The sequence below is a fragment of the Oncorhynchus gorbuscha genome, linkage group LG15, assembly GCF_021184085.1.
Source record: "Oncorhynchus gorbuscha isolate QuinsamMale2020 ecotype Even-year linkage group LG15, OgorEven_v1.0, whole genome shotgun sequence".
In the NCBI taxonomy this organism is placed as follows: domain Eukaryota; kingdom Metazoa; phylum Chordata; class Actinopteri; order Salmoniformes; family Salmonidae; genus Oncorhynchus; species Oncorhynchus gorbuscha.
Genome location: NC_060187.1, coordinates 28,806,118 through 28,824,177, shown reverse-complemented (window position 1 = coordinate 28,824,177; position 18,060 = coordinate 28,806,118). Strand labels below are relative to the sequence as shown.

The following is an 18,060-nucleotide window of genomic DNA, read 5'->3' as shown; positions in this document are numbered from 1 at the left end:
CACCACTTGGTGTCGATGTCGAGGAATCCTGTCATTGTTGTGAATGAGTACACTTTGCCCGTTGTTTGAAATGTGTCTGTAGCCAACATGGCGGACGACCTGGACGTTGATATCGAAGGAGACGAATATGATGCTAAATTGGGGTAAGAGCGTTTTTTAAAATGTTTTATTGATGGGCTAAAAGTAATTAATATAACGTTCAAACGATATTTGGGCAATTCAGAGAACCAAAGCCAGTTAAATAAAAAAAGAACCCGTTGGACACGCAAAAGACATGGCTAGCACGGTAACTAGCTGCTAACGTCAGCTGATGACAACAAGTCGCTTGATCAGTAGATTATTCTAGCTAGCTACTTAATTTAACATGTAATGGTCGCTCCCTTTGACTACCAAAACACGTCGTAGAGACAAATTTCAAAGAGATTGATGTGGCCCCAGTCATCTATCTGCCTCAGCCACGTGAAACCTGACACCCATGACACGCCCACTCCACTGTCTGCAGCAGTTCTTTTTTGATAGAACAGGGATGCTGTTTCTTTTCTGAAGGTTAAAAATAACCTGTTACTGAAGCAGCATCTACTTTTCCTGGTGTCCACATAAAATATGACAGAATACAGTACATCTATGCTGTGTTCATGTGCTAGTCAGGAACTAGGAAAGTCTGACATTTCTCGACTTGACAACTGGGTGTAGTTATTACACGTGCGTTTTGCAAGCAGCTCTTTGCAAGCACAGTGTTTGTGACTTCAAGTCTATGAGCCTAATGGCTGGTGTAACCGATGTGAAATGGCTAGCTAGTTAGCGAGGTGTGCGCTAATATCGTTTCAAACGTCACCCACTCTTGAGACTTGGAGTAGTTATTCCCCTTGATCTGCAAGGGTAACGCTGCTTCGAGGGTGGCTGTTGTCGAAGTGTTCCTGGTTCGAGCCCAGGTAGGGGCGAGGAGAGGGATGGAAGCTATACTGTTACACTGGCAATACTAAAGTGCCTATAAGAACATCCAATAGTCAAAGGTATATGAAATACAAATGGTAGAAAAAGAAATAGTCCTATAAATACTATATTAACGATAACCTAAAACTTCTTACCTGGGAATATTGAAGACCCATGTTAAAAGGAACCACCAGTTTTCATATGTTCTCATGTTCTGAGCAAGGATCTTAAACGTTAGCTTTCTTACATGGCACATATTGCACTTTTACTTTCTTCTCCAACACTTTGTTTTTGCATTATTTAAACCAAATTGAACACGTTTCATTATTTATTGGAGGCTATATTGATTTTATTGATGTATTATATTAAGTTAAAATAAGTGTTCATTCAGTATTGTTGTAATTGTCATTATTACATATAAATGAATCAAATCGTCCGATTAATCGGTATCTACTTTTTTTGGTCCTCCAATTATCGGTATCGGCGTTGAAAAATCATAATCGGTTGAGATATGTTACTTGAACTCTGTGAAGCATTTATTTGGGCTGCAATTTCTGGTAACCCGAATGAACTTATCCTCTGCAGCAGAGGTAACTTTGGGTCTTCCTTTCCTTTGGCGGTCCTCATGAGAGCCAGTTTCATCATAGCGCTTGATTGTTTTTGCGACTGCACTTTCAAAGTTCTTGAAATGTTCTTGATTGACTGACCTTCAAGTCTTAAATGAATGATGGACTGTCGTTTCTCTTTGCTTATTTGAGCTGTTCTTGCCATAATATGGACTTGGTCTTTTGCCATAATATGGACTTGGTCTTTTACCAAATAGGGCTATCTTCTGTACACCAACCCTACCTTGTCACAACACACCTGATCGGCTCATTCGCATTAAGAAGGAATGAAATTCCACAAATTAACTTTTGACAAGGCACACTTGTTAATTAAAATGCATTCCAGGTGACTACCTCATGAAGCTGGTCGAGAGAATGCCAAGAGTGTGCAAAGCTGTCAAAGGCAAAGGGTGGCTACTTTGAAGAATCTAAAATGTTTTTTTAAACAGTTTTTGGTTAGTAAATGATTCCATATGTGTTATTTCATAGTTGTGATGTCGTTACTATTATTCTACAATCTAGAAAGTAGTTTTTTTTTTAAAGAAAAACCCTTAAATGAGTAAGTGTCCAAACTTTTGACTGGTACTCTGTGTATACAGTTGAAGTCGGAAGTTTACATACACCTTAGCCAAATACATTTAAACTCAGTTTCACAATTCCTGACATTTAATCCTAGTAAAAATTCCCTGTCTTAGGTCAGTTAGGATCAGCACTTTATTTTAATAATGTGAAATGTCAGAATAATAGTAGTGATTTATTTCAGCTTTTATTTATTTAATCACATTCGCAGTGGGTCAGAAGTTTACATACACTCAATTAGTATTTGGTAGCATTGCCTTTAAATTGTTTAACCTCTCTAGGAGGTGTGGGAAGGTAGCGTCCCACCTGGCCAACATCCAGTGAAATTGCGGAGCGCCAAATTCAAAAACAGAAATACTCATTATAAAAATTCAGAATCATAAAACACTGGACGAGATGTTAAAAACTGTCCATTGTGCCAATAGATGGAATGCACTCGCATGAGATTTGCCGTGATGTTGACAGAGTGGCATGGGAGGTTTATTTCTTAGACTGGGGTAAGATGTCAATTTTTGGGACACATCCTCAGTAGTGTGCCTTCGAATCAGTGGGTGTTTCGGCCTTTAATCACTAAACACCCTCATCAAAGGTGGCCAGCTAAAGGGTGATCAAGCCTTAGCTTGTGTCCCATGCCCAATTAAGATGTCCCACAGGACTGTGCAAGGCAGGGGCGTCCTCTTCTCTGAGCCAGCCATACAGCTGACCGCATACCTCATATGCCCTCCTCAAGTTGGAGGGATCTGAATTGAGTTCTCAGGTGGGGGTGAGGGGTCATGAAGTTATAGCCCAGCAAGGGTCCTTCCGTTTGATCCAGATCCACTGGCTACCTCTTTCAGCTGCTTGAGAAACTGCTCTGACGGTCTGCCGCAGAGCCTGTCCATGGATTCCAAGTTCTTTCAGCAACCTGATGATGGAAGAAGCCACGAATCCTCTGCATCCCACTTCAACTGGCCAGACTTTTGCATTCCAGCCACGCTGAGTTGCGTCTGCTGCCAACTCTGTGTAACGCAGTTTCTTACGTTCGTAGGCCTCTTCAACAGAGTTTTCCCACGGGACTGTGAGCTCTATGATGTACACAGCCTTTCGTGAAGGGGACCAGAGTACCATGTCTGGCCTAAGGTTGGTAGAAGCAATCTCAGGTGGAAAAATGAGTTGCTGGCCAATATCGACAAGCATCTTCCAGTCCCGGGCCATAGCTAGGTGTCCAGTTTCTGGCTTTGTAGGAGGATACTTGGGCCTTTTCTGTCCCTCCCGGATGAATGTTGTTGTTTTGACGGGATTGCTTGTTTTTGGAGGTAATGAATTGGTTGCACTCCTCTTGGTCTCAAGTGCTGCAGCCAGGCTCTTGAGGACCTGATTGTGCCTCCAGGTGTAGCGGCCTTGTGAGAGGCTGGTCTTGCAACCTGTCATTATATGCCTGAGAGTCGCTGGAGCTGGGCAGAGGGGGCAGGTCGAGTCCTCGCCATACCATTGATGTAGATTTTTTGGTGATGGAAGCACATCATAAACAGCTCTTATGATGAAGCTGATGTTGCTTGCCTCCATTTGCCAAAGCTCACTCCAGTTGATCTTTCTCCTCTCCAGGCCTTCCCACCGCGTCCATTGCCCTTGTTTAGCAAGAGAGACAGCCTTTGCACTTCTTGCAGTCTCCTCCTGTCTTCGCACCTCCTCGACCACCAGCTTCCTGCGTTCAGATGTTGTTGCCTTATGGAACGTTGATTTGCTTGCTGCCAGGCCAAAGCCTCCTCTTCCATGCTGGATATTCCCCACAATGTCTTGGTGTCTCAGGGCTGATGTTGCTTGCTGCACAGCATTGGATGATGTCCATTTCCGTCCAGTTTGTAGGGGAGGTGCAGCCTTGCTAATGGTCTGGTCTTTGGAGTCCTTCAATGTCATCTGAAGTCTTACTTTAGAGCACTTGTACTCCTCCGTTAGACTTGTAAGAGGTAGTTCAAGGACCCCTTTGCCATAGAGGCCGATGTTACTCAGGCATCGTGGGACACCCAGCCATTTCTTCACGTATGAGGTAATGGTTCGCTCCATCTTCTCCACTGTTGTTATTGGGACCTCATAGACGGTGAGTGGCCACATTACCCGGGGGAGAAGTCCAAACTGTAGGCACCAGAGCTTTAGCCTCCCAGGCAGTAGGGTCTTGTTGATGTTCTCAAGACCGTCGGCGATGTCCTGCCTTACTTGCTGCACTTGATCTTTATCCCGGAGGCTTTCGTTGTACCATCTACCCAGGCTCTTGATGGGTTGCTCAGACACCGTTGGTATCGGGTCATCTCCAATGCAGAACCTCACATCTTTAAGCTGTCCCTTGACTATGGAGATGCTTCGAGATTTGCTTGGCTTGATTTTCATCCGTGCCCACTTGATGTTATCCTGCAGTTTTGCAAGTAGCCGCCTGGTGCATGCTGCAGTGGTGGTCAGTGTAGTCATGTCATCCATGTATGCTCGGATAGGTGGGAGACGGAGCCCTTCCTTAGTTCTCTCACCACCGACCACCCATCTCGATGCCCTGATGATGACTTCCATGGCCATAGTGAAGGCCAGAGGAGAAATTGTACAGCCTGCCATTGCCTGTCATAAAACATACAAGTGTTATACATCAGTTTAAAAATGAACTTCTTGTTAATCCAACCACGGTGTCAGATTTCAAAAAGGCTTTACGGCTAAAGCATACCATGCGATTGATTATCTGAGAACAGCTCCCAGCAGACAAATCATTACAAACAGTTAACAGCCAAGTAGAGGAGTTACACAAGTCAGAAATAGTGCTAAAATGAATCACTTACCTTTGATGATCTTCATATGGTTGTACTCACAAGACTCCCATTTACTCAAATGTTTGTTTTGTTTGATGAAGTCCCTCTTTATATCCAAAAACCTCAGTTTTGTTCAGTAATCCACAGGCTAAAAGGCAGTCACAACAGGCAGACCAAAAATCATAAAAGTATCAGTTTAGTTCGTAGAAACATGTCAAATGATGTTTATAATCAATCCTCAGGTTGTTTTTAGTCATAATAATCAATTATATTTAAACCGGACAAAAGAGCTCTCGGTCGTGCGCATGAAAAACCCCTGGGACACTGCAGTATCCACTCATTCAGAGTGGTCTTACTTCCTAATTTTTCAGAATACAAGCCTGAAACAGTTTCTAAAGACTGACATCTAGTGGAAGCCGTAGGAAGTGCAATTTGAGTCCGAAGTCAATGGAATCTGTAAATGCAGTCAATAGAAACTACAAACATAAAAAATCCCACTTCCTGGATGGGTTTTTCTCAGGTTTTCGCCTGTCATTCAGTTCTGTTATACTCAGACAGTTTTTTAGAAACGTTGGCGTGTTTTCTATCCAAATCTACTAATTATATGCATATCCTAGCTTCTGGGCCTGAGTAGCAGGCAGTTTACTTTGGGCAAGCTTTTCATCTGGAGGTGAAAATAGTGCTCCCTACCCTAGTGAGGTTAACTTGGGTCAAACGTTTTGGATTGCCTTCCACAAGCTTCCCACAATAAGTTGGGTGAATTTTGTCCCATTCCTCCTTACAGAGCTGGTGTAACTGAGTCAGGTTTTAGGCCTCCTTGCTCACACACGCTTTTTCAGTTCTGCCCACACATTTTCTATAGGATTGAGGTCAGGTCTTTGTGATTGTCACTCCAATACCTTGACTTTGTTGTCCTTAAGCCATTTTGCCACAACTTTGGAAGTATGCTTAGGGTCATTGTCCATTTGGAAGACCCATTTGCGACCAAGCTTCTTCAATAGATCCAGATAATTTTCCTGCCTCATGACACCATCTATTTTGTCAAGTGCACCTGTCCCTCCTTCAGAAAATCACCCCCACTACATGCTGCTGCCACCGTGCTTCACGATTTGGGATGGTGTTATTCGGCTTGCAAGCATTCCCCCTTTTCCTCCAAACATAATAATGGTCATTATGGCCAAAGAGATCTATTTTTGTTTCATCAGACCAGAGGACATTTTTCCAAAAAGTGCGATCTTTGTCCCCATGTGCAGTTGCAAACTGTAGTCGGTCTTTTTTTATGGCGGTTTTGGAGCAGTTGCTTCTTCCTTCTTTCAGATTATAATATATGCCATTTAGCAGACGCTTTTATCCAAAGCGACTTAGTCATGTGTGCATACATTCTACGTATGGGTGGTCCCGGGACTCGTTTTTACTGTGGATATAGATATTTTTGTACCTGTTTCCTCCAGCATCTTCAGAAGGTCCTTTGCTGTTGTTCTGGGATCGATTTGCACTTTTCGCTTTTCATCTCTAGGAAACAGAACACATCTCCTTCCTGAGCGGTATGACGGCTGCTTGGTCCCATGGTGTTTATACTTGTGTACTGTTGTTTGTACAGATGAACGTGGTACCTTCAGACGTTTGGTAATTGCTCCCAGGGATGAACCAAACTGTGGAGCTCTACAATTTTTTTCTGAGGTCTTTTGATTTTCCCATGATGTGTCAAGCAAAGAGGCACTGAGGTTGAATGTAGGCCTTGAAATACATCCACAGGTACACCTCCAATTGACTCAAATGATGTCAATTAGCCTATCAGAAGCTTCTAAAGCCATGACATCGTTTTCTGGCATTTTTAAAGCTGTTTAAAGGCGATCTTAGTGTTTGTAAACTTCTGATCCACTGGAATTGTGATGCAGTGAAATAATCTGTAAACAATTGTTGGAAAAATGACTTGTCATGCACAAAGTAGATGTCCTAACCCAACTTACCAAAACTATAGTTTAACATGAATTTTGTGGAGTGGTTGAAAAATTTGTTTTATATACTCCAACCTAAGTGTATGTGAACTTCTGACTTCAACTGTATATGTAAAGGTGTGTATGGACTGTATATGAATAGAAAAGGTGTGTACATCATTATCACATTCCTGCTAGAGTGAGAGATAATAGCTATATCACTTCTATGTCAGTGGCTTTGGTGAGGGAGCAGCGCTACTCCAGAACCAGCACCCGCAGTCAGCATGGAAGAACAATACTGGACTCTTGGTAAGAGGTGTTGCTGCCAAATCAATATGCCATGATGGAAGTACTGTGTGGTGGTCTTTGTATGTGTTGACTCTCTCTCTCCCCTGTAGCCATGGGGACTAGACAGCGCCATCAGTGCAGAGAACATGCTGCTGGAGGAACAGTATCCTTCTTATAGACCACACACACCCCTGGGATTGATTTGGATGTGTTTGTGTGTCTGCCTTTCTTCATATAATATGTGTTTTAGTCCTTATTAAGCACCTTTCTAGGTATTATTTGACAGGTAAAGAGATGTCCAAGAGTGTGTGGGCCAACTCGGCTAACTGCAAGCCTAAACCCAAAGTGAAGAAGTGAGTCAGTTGTCCCATTTGTCCTTGTTTTGCTCTAAACCTCTTGTGAAAACGTTCACTTCCCACCCCTGTGATGTGTTGTTGCCTCTGACATGATACTGTTACTGCTGTGTTTTCACCCAGGTCTCCTGCCAAGCCTTCAAGTTCAGGCTCCTCCACAGCCACTCGCTGGTCTCAGCAAGAGAAGGAGCTGTTTGAGACAGGACTGGTACGACCCTCTCTTCTCCTCTCTCCTCTCCTCACTGATTTCAGATGACACCCTACTTTTTATACCCCCAGGCTCAGTTTGGCCGTAGGTGGACTAAGATCTCCAAGCTGGTAGGCAGTCGGACCATTCTACAGGTGAAGAGCTACGCCAGACAGTACTTCAAACACAAGGTAACACTGTCCTCTAGTCGACATCTCTCCCAGCTTAGCCAACCAGGATATATTAGAGATATCCTACAGTCTCTGTCTTCTTTCACCATGTCACTCTCCCTGTCCTCTCTGCCTGCAGGCTAAATCAGAGTGCAATACTACTGCAGTGGCAACCCCTACAGCCCCCCTGGTTTTAGGCCAGGTCCCAGAAGCAGGGTCAACAGTGTTCACCTCTGGCCTGTCTGTCCCCACCCACCTGTCAGCTCTGACCAACACTGTCCGGATAGAGAAACTGGGAGATGAAGAGGAAGAGGAGGTGGACATAACTGATGACTTCAGCGATGAGGGAAGTAGTGGAGGAGAAAGAAATATTGAGGGAAATGTTGAGGACCTCCAGGCTGGAGTTAGGACTGAGACACATGAGCCTGGAGGGCCAGAGGAGCTGGACAACCATGGAGAGATCCACCAGGTGCAACCCAACCAGACACACCCCAGGCTGGAAGAGACAGATCAGGAGCAGCCTAACTGTAGCCCTCCATCTCCCCTCACAGCATGCCCAGCAGAGCAGGCCCCCAGCGGACAGTGTGAGGGGGGAACTGCTGAGCCCCTGAGGGACCCAGTGGAGTCTGGAGAGGAGACAGGGGGGTCTGGGTGGCAAGAGGCAGGTGAGGAGTTTGAAGAGGAGGAGCTTACAGCCCCTGAGCAGGAAGCGGAGCTGGACCTGGCGACTATCACTGAGGAGGAGAAACAAGCTATCCCAGAATTCTTTGAGGGACGGCCATCCAAAACCCCAGAGAGATACCTGAAGATCAGGAACTACATGCTGGACCAATGGTACACACACAATCACAACCAATCAGAGACCTTAAGGTTTCACTTTCAACATGCTTTTTGTGTTTGTTTGTCACAGGTTGAAGAGTAAGCCCAAGTACTTGAACAAGACGTCAGTGCGTCCTGGTCTGAAGAACTGTGGAGATGTCAACTGTATCGGCAGAATACACACCTACCTGGAGCTGATAGGAGGCATCAACTTCAACTGTGGTAACTAGGACTCACTACTAGTGTGATTCTCTCATTCTTTCTCTCATTCTTTTTCTCAGTCTATCTTTCTTTATGCAAATCGTTCTGATTTGTCTTATCTACCGGTCTATTCTTTCCACTCTTCCCCTCCAGATCAGGCAGTATATAACCGTCCCAGGGTGGTGGATCGTTCTAAACCCAGAGAGAGCCGAGACACTCTGGAATACCAGCTGGCCCAAAGACTACAGAGCATGGTGAGTCAACCCCTGACCTCTGTAACCTCTGACCCCCTACTGTATCCCAGACCCCTCTAGCAGGTCCAGACAATAGAGCATTTTGAGAGAACGCCTAGGTTTGTCATTTTATATTTGGTTTATTAAAGATTGAATCTACATTTAGGGAAACAGCGGCAGTTTGCCTCAGCACATTTGTTACTGTTTTGTTGATGAAATGGAGGAGAGGAGCGTCCGGCAGTGTGGGAAAAATATTTTCAGTACATATTGTGCTGTTCTATCCATAGACATTAAAACCAGTAGATAGTAATAGCGCTGACGTCATCCACGTATCCAAATAGAAAACTTCCAATGGCGCATGCAGCCGGAAGTATTTGAATTTGAAGCATGCCGTATTGCTGAAGGGGGCTGAATGGCACCAACAAGTCGCTAAGGATCATGGTGAAAGTGGCCGTAACTAGCAAAGGATTATGATCGATTTTAGGCGTTTTCATCCTGCCTGAGAGTCGACTCTATGCTGCCGGTCCGTGATCGATCTGTGTCAGCACGTGGTCCTATGTGAGCTCCACACCCAGCAATGCAGTAATCAGTATAGCACAAAAAGTAACACAAGGTAGAATAAAAACACAAAAAATGTAAATCAGAAGAACTCGAAAGTAAGAAGCTATATACAATTCCAATAATATATTTACAGTGTACAGGGATACTGGAGTGATAGAGGTGGATACACCATATATACAGAATTATGTAGACACCCCTTCAAATGAGTGTATTCGGCTATTTCAGCCAGACCTATTGCTGACTGCTGTGTGCTCGATTTAATACACCTATCTCCATAGAATACATTGGCAGTAGAATGACCTTACTGAAGAGCTCAGTGACTTTCAACGTGGCACCGTCCTAGGATGCCACCTTTCCAAGTCTGTTCGTCAGATTTATGCCCTCCTAGACCTGCGCCTGTCAACTGTAAGTGCTGTTATTGTGAAGTGGAAAAGTATAGGATCATCAACTGCTCAGCCGTGACGTGGTAGGCCACACAAGCTCACATTACAGGGCCGGCGAGTGCTGAAGCGTGCAGCGCATAATAATCGGTTGCATCACTCCCTACAGAGTTTCAAACTTCCTCTGGAAGCAACATTAGGACAAGAACTGTTCGTCTAGAGTGGGTTTCCATGGCCGAGCAGCTGCACACAAGCCTAAGATCACCATGCACAATGCCAAGCGTCGGCTGGAGTTGTGTAAAGTTCCCCTTCATTGGATTATGGAGCAGTGGCGAAACGCGTTCTCTGGAGTGATGAATCACGCTTCACCATCTGGCAGTCTGACGGACGAATCTGGGTTTGGCTGATGCCCGTAGAACGCTACCTGTCCCAATGCATAGTGCCAACTTTAAAGTTTGTTTTTCATGGTTCGGGCTAGGCCCCTTAGTTCCAGTCCATGTAAATATTAACGCTACAGCATAGAATGACTGTCTAGAAAATTCTATGCTTCCAACATTGTGGCAAAGGTCTGGGGAAGGCCCTTTCCTGTTTCAGCATGACAACGCCCCCTTGCACAAAGCGAGGTCCATACAGAAATGGTTTGTCGAGATCGGTATGGAAGAACTTGACTGGCCTGCACAGAGCCCTGACCTCAACCCCATTGAACACCTTTGGGATGAATTGGAACGCCGATTTTGAGTCTGACCTAATCGCCCAACATTAGTGCCTGATCTCACTAATTCTCTTGTGGCTGAATGGAAGCAAGCAATGTTCCACCATCTAGTGGAAAGCCTCCCCCAGAAGAGTGAGGCTGTTATAGCAGCAAAGAGGGGACCAACTCCATATTAATGCCCATGATTTTGGAATGAGATGTTCGAGTAGCAGGTGTCTACATACTTTTGGTCATGTAGTGTATGGAAAGGGGTATGGTAACTAGGTATCAGGATATTTGATAAACAGAGCAGCAGCATGAATTAATATTTTATTTGAGTGTTTGTGTGCATTTGTATAGTCAGTATAAATGTGTGTGCATGTTATGTGTGTTGGAATGTGTAGAGCCCTGTGAGTGTGCATAGAGACAGTATAACATACAATGGTCAACACAGATAGTCCATGTAGCCATTCTGTTAGCTATTTAGCAGTCTCATGGGATAGAAGCTGTTCGGGAGCCTGCTGGTGTCAGACTTGATGCACCGGTACCGCTTGCCTTGAGGAACCAGAGAGAACAGCCTATGGCTTGATGGGGGGAGTTTTTGACCATTTTTAGGGCCTTCCTTTCACACTGCCTGATAAAGAGGTCATGGATGGCAGGGAGTGCACCCCAATGATGTACTGGGCTGTCCGCACCACCTTCTGTAGCTCCATGTGATCGAGGGCGGTGCTGTTGCCATACCAAGCAGTGATGTAGCTGGTTAAGATGTTTTCAGTGGTGCAGTTGTACTACATTTTGAGGGCCTATGCCACACCTTTTCAATGCCCTGAGGGAAGAGGCGCTGTCACTCCCTCTTCACTACTCTGCGCGTGTGAGTGCATCAGTCCTTAGTGATTTGGACACCCAGGATCTTGAAGTTCTCGACCCGCTCTACTGTAGCCCTGTTGATGTGGATGAGGGCGTGCTTCCCCCCCCCCATTTCCTGTAGTCCACGATCATCTCCTTGGTCTTACTGACATTGAGGGAGAGGTTGTTGTCCTGGCACCAAACTTCCAGGTCACTGACCTCCTCCCTGTAGACGGTCTCATCGTCGCCGGGGCTCAGGCCTAAAACCGTTGTGATGTCAGCAAACTTGATGATGGTGTTTGAGTCGTGCGTGGCCACACAGTCTGGAGTGCAGGGGGGGACTGAGCACACACCCCTGTGGGGTCCTCGTGTTGATGGAGGTGATGTTGCCTACCCAAACCACCTGGTGTCGGCCTGTCAGGAAATCCAGGATCCAGTTGCAGAGGGAGGTCTTCAGTCCCAGGATCCAAAGCTTGGTGACGATCTTGGAGGGGACAGTGGTGTTCAACCTTGCTCTGTCGTCAATGAACAGTATTCTCACTTAGGTATTCCTCTTATCTAGGTGGGTTAGGGACGTATGGAGTGCAATTGTGATTGCGCCATCTATGGATCTTTTGAGCGCTATGCACATTGGAGTGGGTTTAGGGTGTCTGGGATGATGGAGTTGATGTGTGCCATAACCAGCCTTTCAAAGCACTTCATTATTACAGATGTAAGTGCTACAGGGTGGTAGTAATTGTGGTGTGAAGCCTTGAGTGTTGACCTGATTTAAAGACCTAACTCATGTCGGCCTCGGAGAGCGAGATTGCCCAGTCCTCTGGGTCGATGGGGGCCCTTACGCACGGTTCGGTGTTATTGACGAAGCGTGCATAAAATGAGGTGTCTGTGACCTGTTATAGCTCTATAACATGTTGATTTGTTGTGTGTCGTAGCGAACCAGGAAGCGTCGTGTGAGGGACGTGTGGGGGAACTGGCGTGACGCTAAAGACCTGGAGGGACAGACATACGAGCACCTGAGTGCAGAGGAGCTAGCCCTGAGGAGAGAGATGAGGAGACCGCATAAACCCTGTAAGGTCTCCAGGCACAGAGGGTGAGTGGGTGGTGTATACTACCAATAATGTCTGTGTGTGTTGTCAACACTGAATCCTTAGAAATGTGTACTGTACATTACATGCACTAAAAGTATCTTTCTCCATTATCAGGTTGCTGGATCCGTTCCAGCTGATTCCGTGTCGTGTGTTTGGAAAGGAAAGGCAGGAGCCCTTTCAGGTGATAGTGTGTGCCGAGGCTCTCCTCATCATGGACATGGTAGGTACACACATCTACACATATTTAATAAAGCAACAATGTTCACACATGAACACACAGACAGAGCTATCAATGTGGGTTGTTTACCAAGGTCTTCAGGCTCAGTGTCTTTGTGTTTTGTATTTTTACCCAGCATGCCCATGTGTCGATGGGTGAAGTCATCGGGCTACTGGGAGGATCCTACAGCGAGGAAGACAATGTCCTGAAGGTGAGACGACCACCTCATGATGATGATGGTTGATAAAGAAAATGCTAATTACACTAGTCTATCCTGTGTGTATCTACAGTGCATTCGGACAGTATTCGGACCCCTTGACTTTTTCCACATTTTGTTATGTTACAGCCTTATTCTAAAATGGATTAACAAATAATAATAATCCTCAATCTACACAAAATACTGCATAATGACAAAGTGAAAACAGGTTTTTAGAAATGTTTGCAAATGTGTATATACAGTTGAAGTCTGAAGTTTCATAAGGTTTTTCACAATTCCTGACATTTAATCCTAGTAAAGAATTCCCTGTATTAGGTCAGGTAGGATCACCACTTTTATTTTTAGAATGTGAAATGTCAGAATAATAGTAGAGAGAATTATTTCAGCTTTTATTTATTTCATTACATTCCCAGTGGGTCAGAAGTTTACATACACTTAATTAGTATTTGGTAGCATTGCCTTTAAATTGTTTAACTTGGGTCAAATGTTTCGGGTAGCCTTCCACAAGCTTCCCACAATAAGTTGGGTGAATTTTGGCCCATTCCTCCTGACAGCTGGTGTAACTGAGTCAGGTTTGTAGGCCTTACTGCTCGCACGCGCTTTTCAGTTCTGCCAACAAATTTTCTATAGGTTTGAGGTCAGGGCTTTGAGATGGCCACTCCAATACCTTGACTTTGTTGTCCTTAAGCCATTTTGCCACAACTTTGGAAGTATGCTTGGGGTCAGTGTCCATTTGGAAGACCCATTTGCGACCAAGCTTTAACTTCCTGACTGATGTCTTGAGATGTTGCTTCAATATATCCACATAATATTCCTCCTCATGATGCCATCTATTTTGTGAAGTGCACCAGTCCCTCCTGCAGCAACGCACCCCCACAACATGATGCTTCCACCCCCGTGCTTGCCAGTTGGGATGGTGTTCTTCGGCTTGCAAGCATCCCCCCTTTTCCTCCAAACATAACGATGGTCATTATGCCAAACAGTTTTATTTTTGTTTCATCAGACCAGAGGACGTTTCTCCAAAAACTATGATCTTTGTCCCCACGTGGAGTGATTGAAAAATGAGTTTTAATGACTCCAACCTAAGTGTATGTAAACTTCCGATTTCAACTGTGTGTGGTATGTATGTGTGTGTTTATATATCTTATTTACATAAGTATTCAGACCCTTTGCTATGAGATTTGAAATTGAGCACAGGTGCATCCTGTTTCCATTGATCATACTTGAGATGTTTCTACAATTTGATTGGAGTCCACCTGTGGTAAATTCAATTGATTGGACACGATTTGGAAAGGCACACACCTGAAGGTTCAACAGTTGACAGTGCATGTTAGAGGAAAAACCAAGCCATGAGGTTGAAGGAATTGTCCATAGAGCTCCGAGACAGGATTGTGTCAAGGCACAGGTCTGGGGAAGGGTACCAAAGAATGTCTGCAGAATTGAAGGTCCCGCAGAACACAGTGGCCTTCATCATTCTTAAATGGAGGAAGTTTGGAACCACCAAGACTCTTCCTAGAGCTGGCCGCTCGGTCAAACTGAGCAATCAGGGGAGACAGGCTTTGGTCAGGGAGGTGACTAATAACTCTGTCACTCTGACAGAGATCCGGAGTTTCTCTGTGCAGATGGGAGAACCTTCCAGAAGGACAATCATCTCTGCAGCACTCCACCAATCAGGCCTTTATGGTAGTGGCCAGATGGAAGCCACTCCTCAGTAAAAGGCACTTGACAGCCAACTTGGAGTTTGCCAAAATGCACTTAAAGGACTCTGACCATGAGAAACAAGATTCTCTTGTCTGATGAAACCAAGATTGAACTCTTTGGCCTGAATGCCAAGCGTCACGTCTGGAGGAAACCTGGCACCGCTTATCACCTGGCCAATACCATCCCTACGGTAAAGCATGGTGGTGGCGGCATCATGCTGTGGGGATGTTTTTCAGCGCCAGGGACTGGGAGACTACTCAGGATCAAGGGAAAGATGAACGGAGCAAAGTACGGAGAGATCCTTTTTGAAAACCTGCCCCAGAGTGCTCAGCACCTCAGACTGGGGTGAAGGTTCACCTTCCAACAGGAAAACGACCCTAAGCACACAGCCAAGACAACGCAGGAGTGGCTTTGGGACAAGTCTCTGAATGTCCTTGAGTGGTCTAGCCAGCGCCCAGACTTGAACCCGATCGATCATCTCCGGAATTAACTGAAAATGGCTGTGCAGCAACGCTCCCAATCCAACCTTACAGAGCTTGAGAGGATCTGCAGAGAAGAATGGGAGGAACTGCCTAAATACAGGTGTGCCAAGTTTGTAGCGTCATACCCAAGAATACCCGAGGCTGTAATTGCTGCCAAAGGTGCTTCAACAAAGTACTGAGTAAAGGGTCTGAATATTTATGTTTAAAAGTTATTTCATTTGTCTTATTTGCGAACATATCTTAAAACCTGTTTTTGCTTTGTCATTATGGTGTATTGAGTGTAAATTGGTAAGGACAAAAACAATTTAATACATTTTAGAATAAGGCTGTAACGTAACAAAATGTGGAAAAATTCAAGGTGTCTGAATAATTTCCAAATGCACTGTGTGTGTGTCGTCTATGTGCTAGATTGTTGCAGCGGAGCCGTGTAACAGTGTGAGTACAGGTCTGCAGTGTGAGATGGACCCTTTGTCTCAGACTCAGGCCTGTGAGCTGTTGTCTAGCCTGGGCTTGGCTGTAGTGGGATGGTACCACTCTCACCCCACCTTCCACCCAAACCCCTCTATACGGGATATACACACACAGGACCAGTTCCAGGTGCGTGTGTGCGTGTGTGCGTGCGTGCGTGCGTGTGTGTGTGTGTGTGTGTGTGTGTGTGTGTGTGTGTGTGTGTGTGTGAGAGAAAAACTGTGTTCTGACTCTCTCTTTCTCTCAGAGTTATTTCTCTCGAGGCGGAGCCCCGTTTATTGGGATGATTGTGAGTCCGTTTGACCCTGCTAACCCCTCCCCCCGCTCCCAAACCACCTGCCTGATGGTCAGAGAGGACCAAGGACCAGGACCACAGAGTATGACACACCTCTTAACATGACCCCTTTCACAACCTCTAATCAACTTGGTAGAAAAATAGTTTGAGTGTGCATATTTATCCTCTACCTCTCTCCTTCTGTCTCAGAGCTGCCCTACAGGTTTGACTACCAGTGTTCACAGCAGCAGCCTGACTGGAGCCAGCTGATGAGGAGGGCAGAGTGGATTATCCACAAGTATAAACACGCCCACGGCAGTGTCCAGATGGACAGGCCGTTCCGCAGGGACTCTCATCTCACCTGTCTGGAGAAGGTAGGTCACCTTGTGTCTCTTCACTCTCTTACCCTGTTTCATATTGCTGTGTCACCCCTCTCTGCTGTCTGAGTTTTTTATTTTCTTTATCATCCCTGCCTCACTTCCATCTCTCAACATCTTGCTCTCTTTCTCCTCCCTGTCACACCCTCTCTCTATCTAGATGATGTCGTCATTGGGGAGGTATCTGGAGCCCCTGCTAGAGGAGGAGGGAGACCACTTCCTCTCCCAGATCCACACTCTGTTCCTGTCACACTTTGTTGCTGAGAAACCAAGGGGCGAGGATGAGGGCGAAACCGCTGACTCCTCAGATCCAAACAACACCCATGCCTTCCCCTTCACTCAGCCAATCAACATCAGAGGAACAGATGACACAGGAACAAAGGAAAACTGGGAGAATGAATCGGTCTCACCCATTGATAGTATAGAAACGCCTAATATAGAAACCACTAACCAAGCTAGAACTTACATCCAATGCAGTTTGATTCTGTGTTGTTAACTGGTCATGATTATCTATTCTGAATCTAATAGATTTCTCTATATATCCAGTTTGTAATGCAGTTGAAACAATAACAAAGCGTTTTCCCCTGTTTGGGTAAAAAGCTGGAGGATGGGGCTGGAGATATGTAACCCCTCACAGACAGCTATAGATGCAAGGACTGACCATCCATGATATAAAAATGATTGTTTCAACCATGTTTTGGAGCTATATAGTGTTTGTTTAAAAACATTGTAGTAAAACAAGTGTATATTTTGGGTTCTGATGGGATACAACAGTTCAAGAATCAATCGGGAACATATAAATCATTTATCGTTCCAAAAATGAATGAACCTCCAGATTGCCCTTTTAACCCCTTGTGTGGTGTTCATGTTTTGATTATTCACCCAATGTTCACCGGTCTGATGGACCCACAACATTACTGGGTTTTTAAAACAATTCAGCCATAACAATTTATGTAAAAATACTTACTACTTAGATGTTGACTTAAATTAGTAACAAGCAATATAGACAGCATACATGGTTAATATAGACAGCATACATGGTTAATATAGACAGCATACATGGTTAATATAGACAGCATACATGGTTAATATAGACATACATGGTTAATATAGACAGCATACATGGTTAATATTTGCCATTTACCTCTGCTAGATCACATTTATCAATAAAAATGTTTTTGTTGTTTTTTTAACCAAAATAAATGATCACGACATGGGTGAAATAAATCATGTTTATCTTGAGCAAATATAAATGAAACCGGGTGGTTTTCATCACTATTGATGTTTATGGCTTTGAACTGAACAAATTGGAAGGACACATTTTACAGAAACGTTAAGAGCCCAATTGAACACAAATGAAGTCCGGTCTACACACCACACGAGGGACAGTTTTTACATGTGTAATGTGTCTTCCAGTCCTCCTTGTTGCTATCGTCTGCAGTCTAGAAAATGACTAACATCTCACTCACTCACATATATAGTTACAGCAGGCCAAGGTAGGAGAGTCAGACCCACACACACATGCAACATCACTCACACTTCTGGTATTGGAGTGGTTGGTTCTGTGGGTCGGGCGGATGGTGCACCAGCATCCACCTCACGATGGCTGTAGAAGCTGGGGTTCTTGGAATATGTTTCCACCTCTAAATTTGAGGTCTTATCAATACCTTGCCCAGCTCCTCGAG

At 44.8% G+C, this 18,060-nt stretch overlaps 1 protein-coding gene across 1 annotated transcript; it reads left to right on the top strand.

Annotated features, from left to right (window-relative positions):
- Positions 1 to 5: 5 nt before the first annotated feature.
- LOC123996514 (histone H2A deubiquitinase MYSM1-like) lies at positions 6 to 17,633 on the top strand. The gene is made up of 16 exons (XM_046299909.1): positions 6 to 143; positions 7,056 to 7,131; positions 7,221 to 7,273; positions 7,383 to 7,463; positions 7,587 to 7,671; positions 7,743 to 7,841; positions 7,960 to 8,654; positions 8,731 to 8,861; positions 8,994 to 9,094; positions 12,484 to 12,641; positions 12,754 to 12,859; positions 12,993 to 13,067; positions 15,665 to 15,853; positions 15,972 to 16,101; positions 16,209 to 16,372; positions 16,536 to 17,633. The coding sequence occupies exons 1-16, from the start codon at positions 88 to 90 to the stop codon at positions 16,869 to 16,871; spliced, it is 2,535 nt and encodes an 844-aa protein (XP_046155865.1). The 5' UTR covers positions 6 to 87; the 3' UTR covers positions 16,872 to 17,633.
- Positions 17,634 to 18,060: the final 427 nt, after the last annotated feature.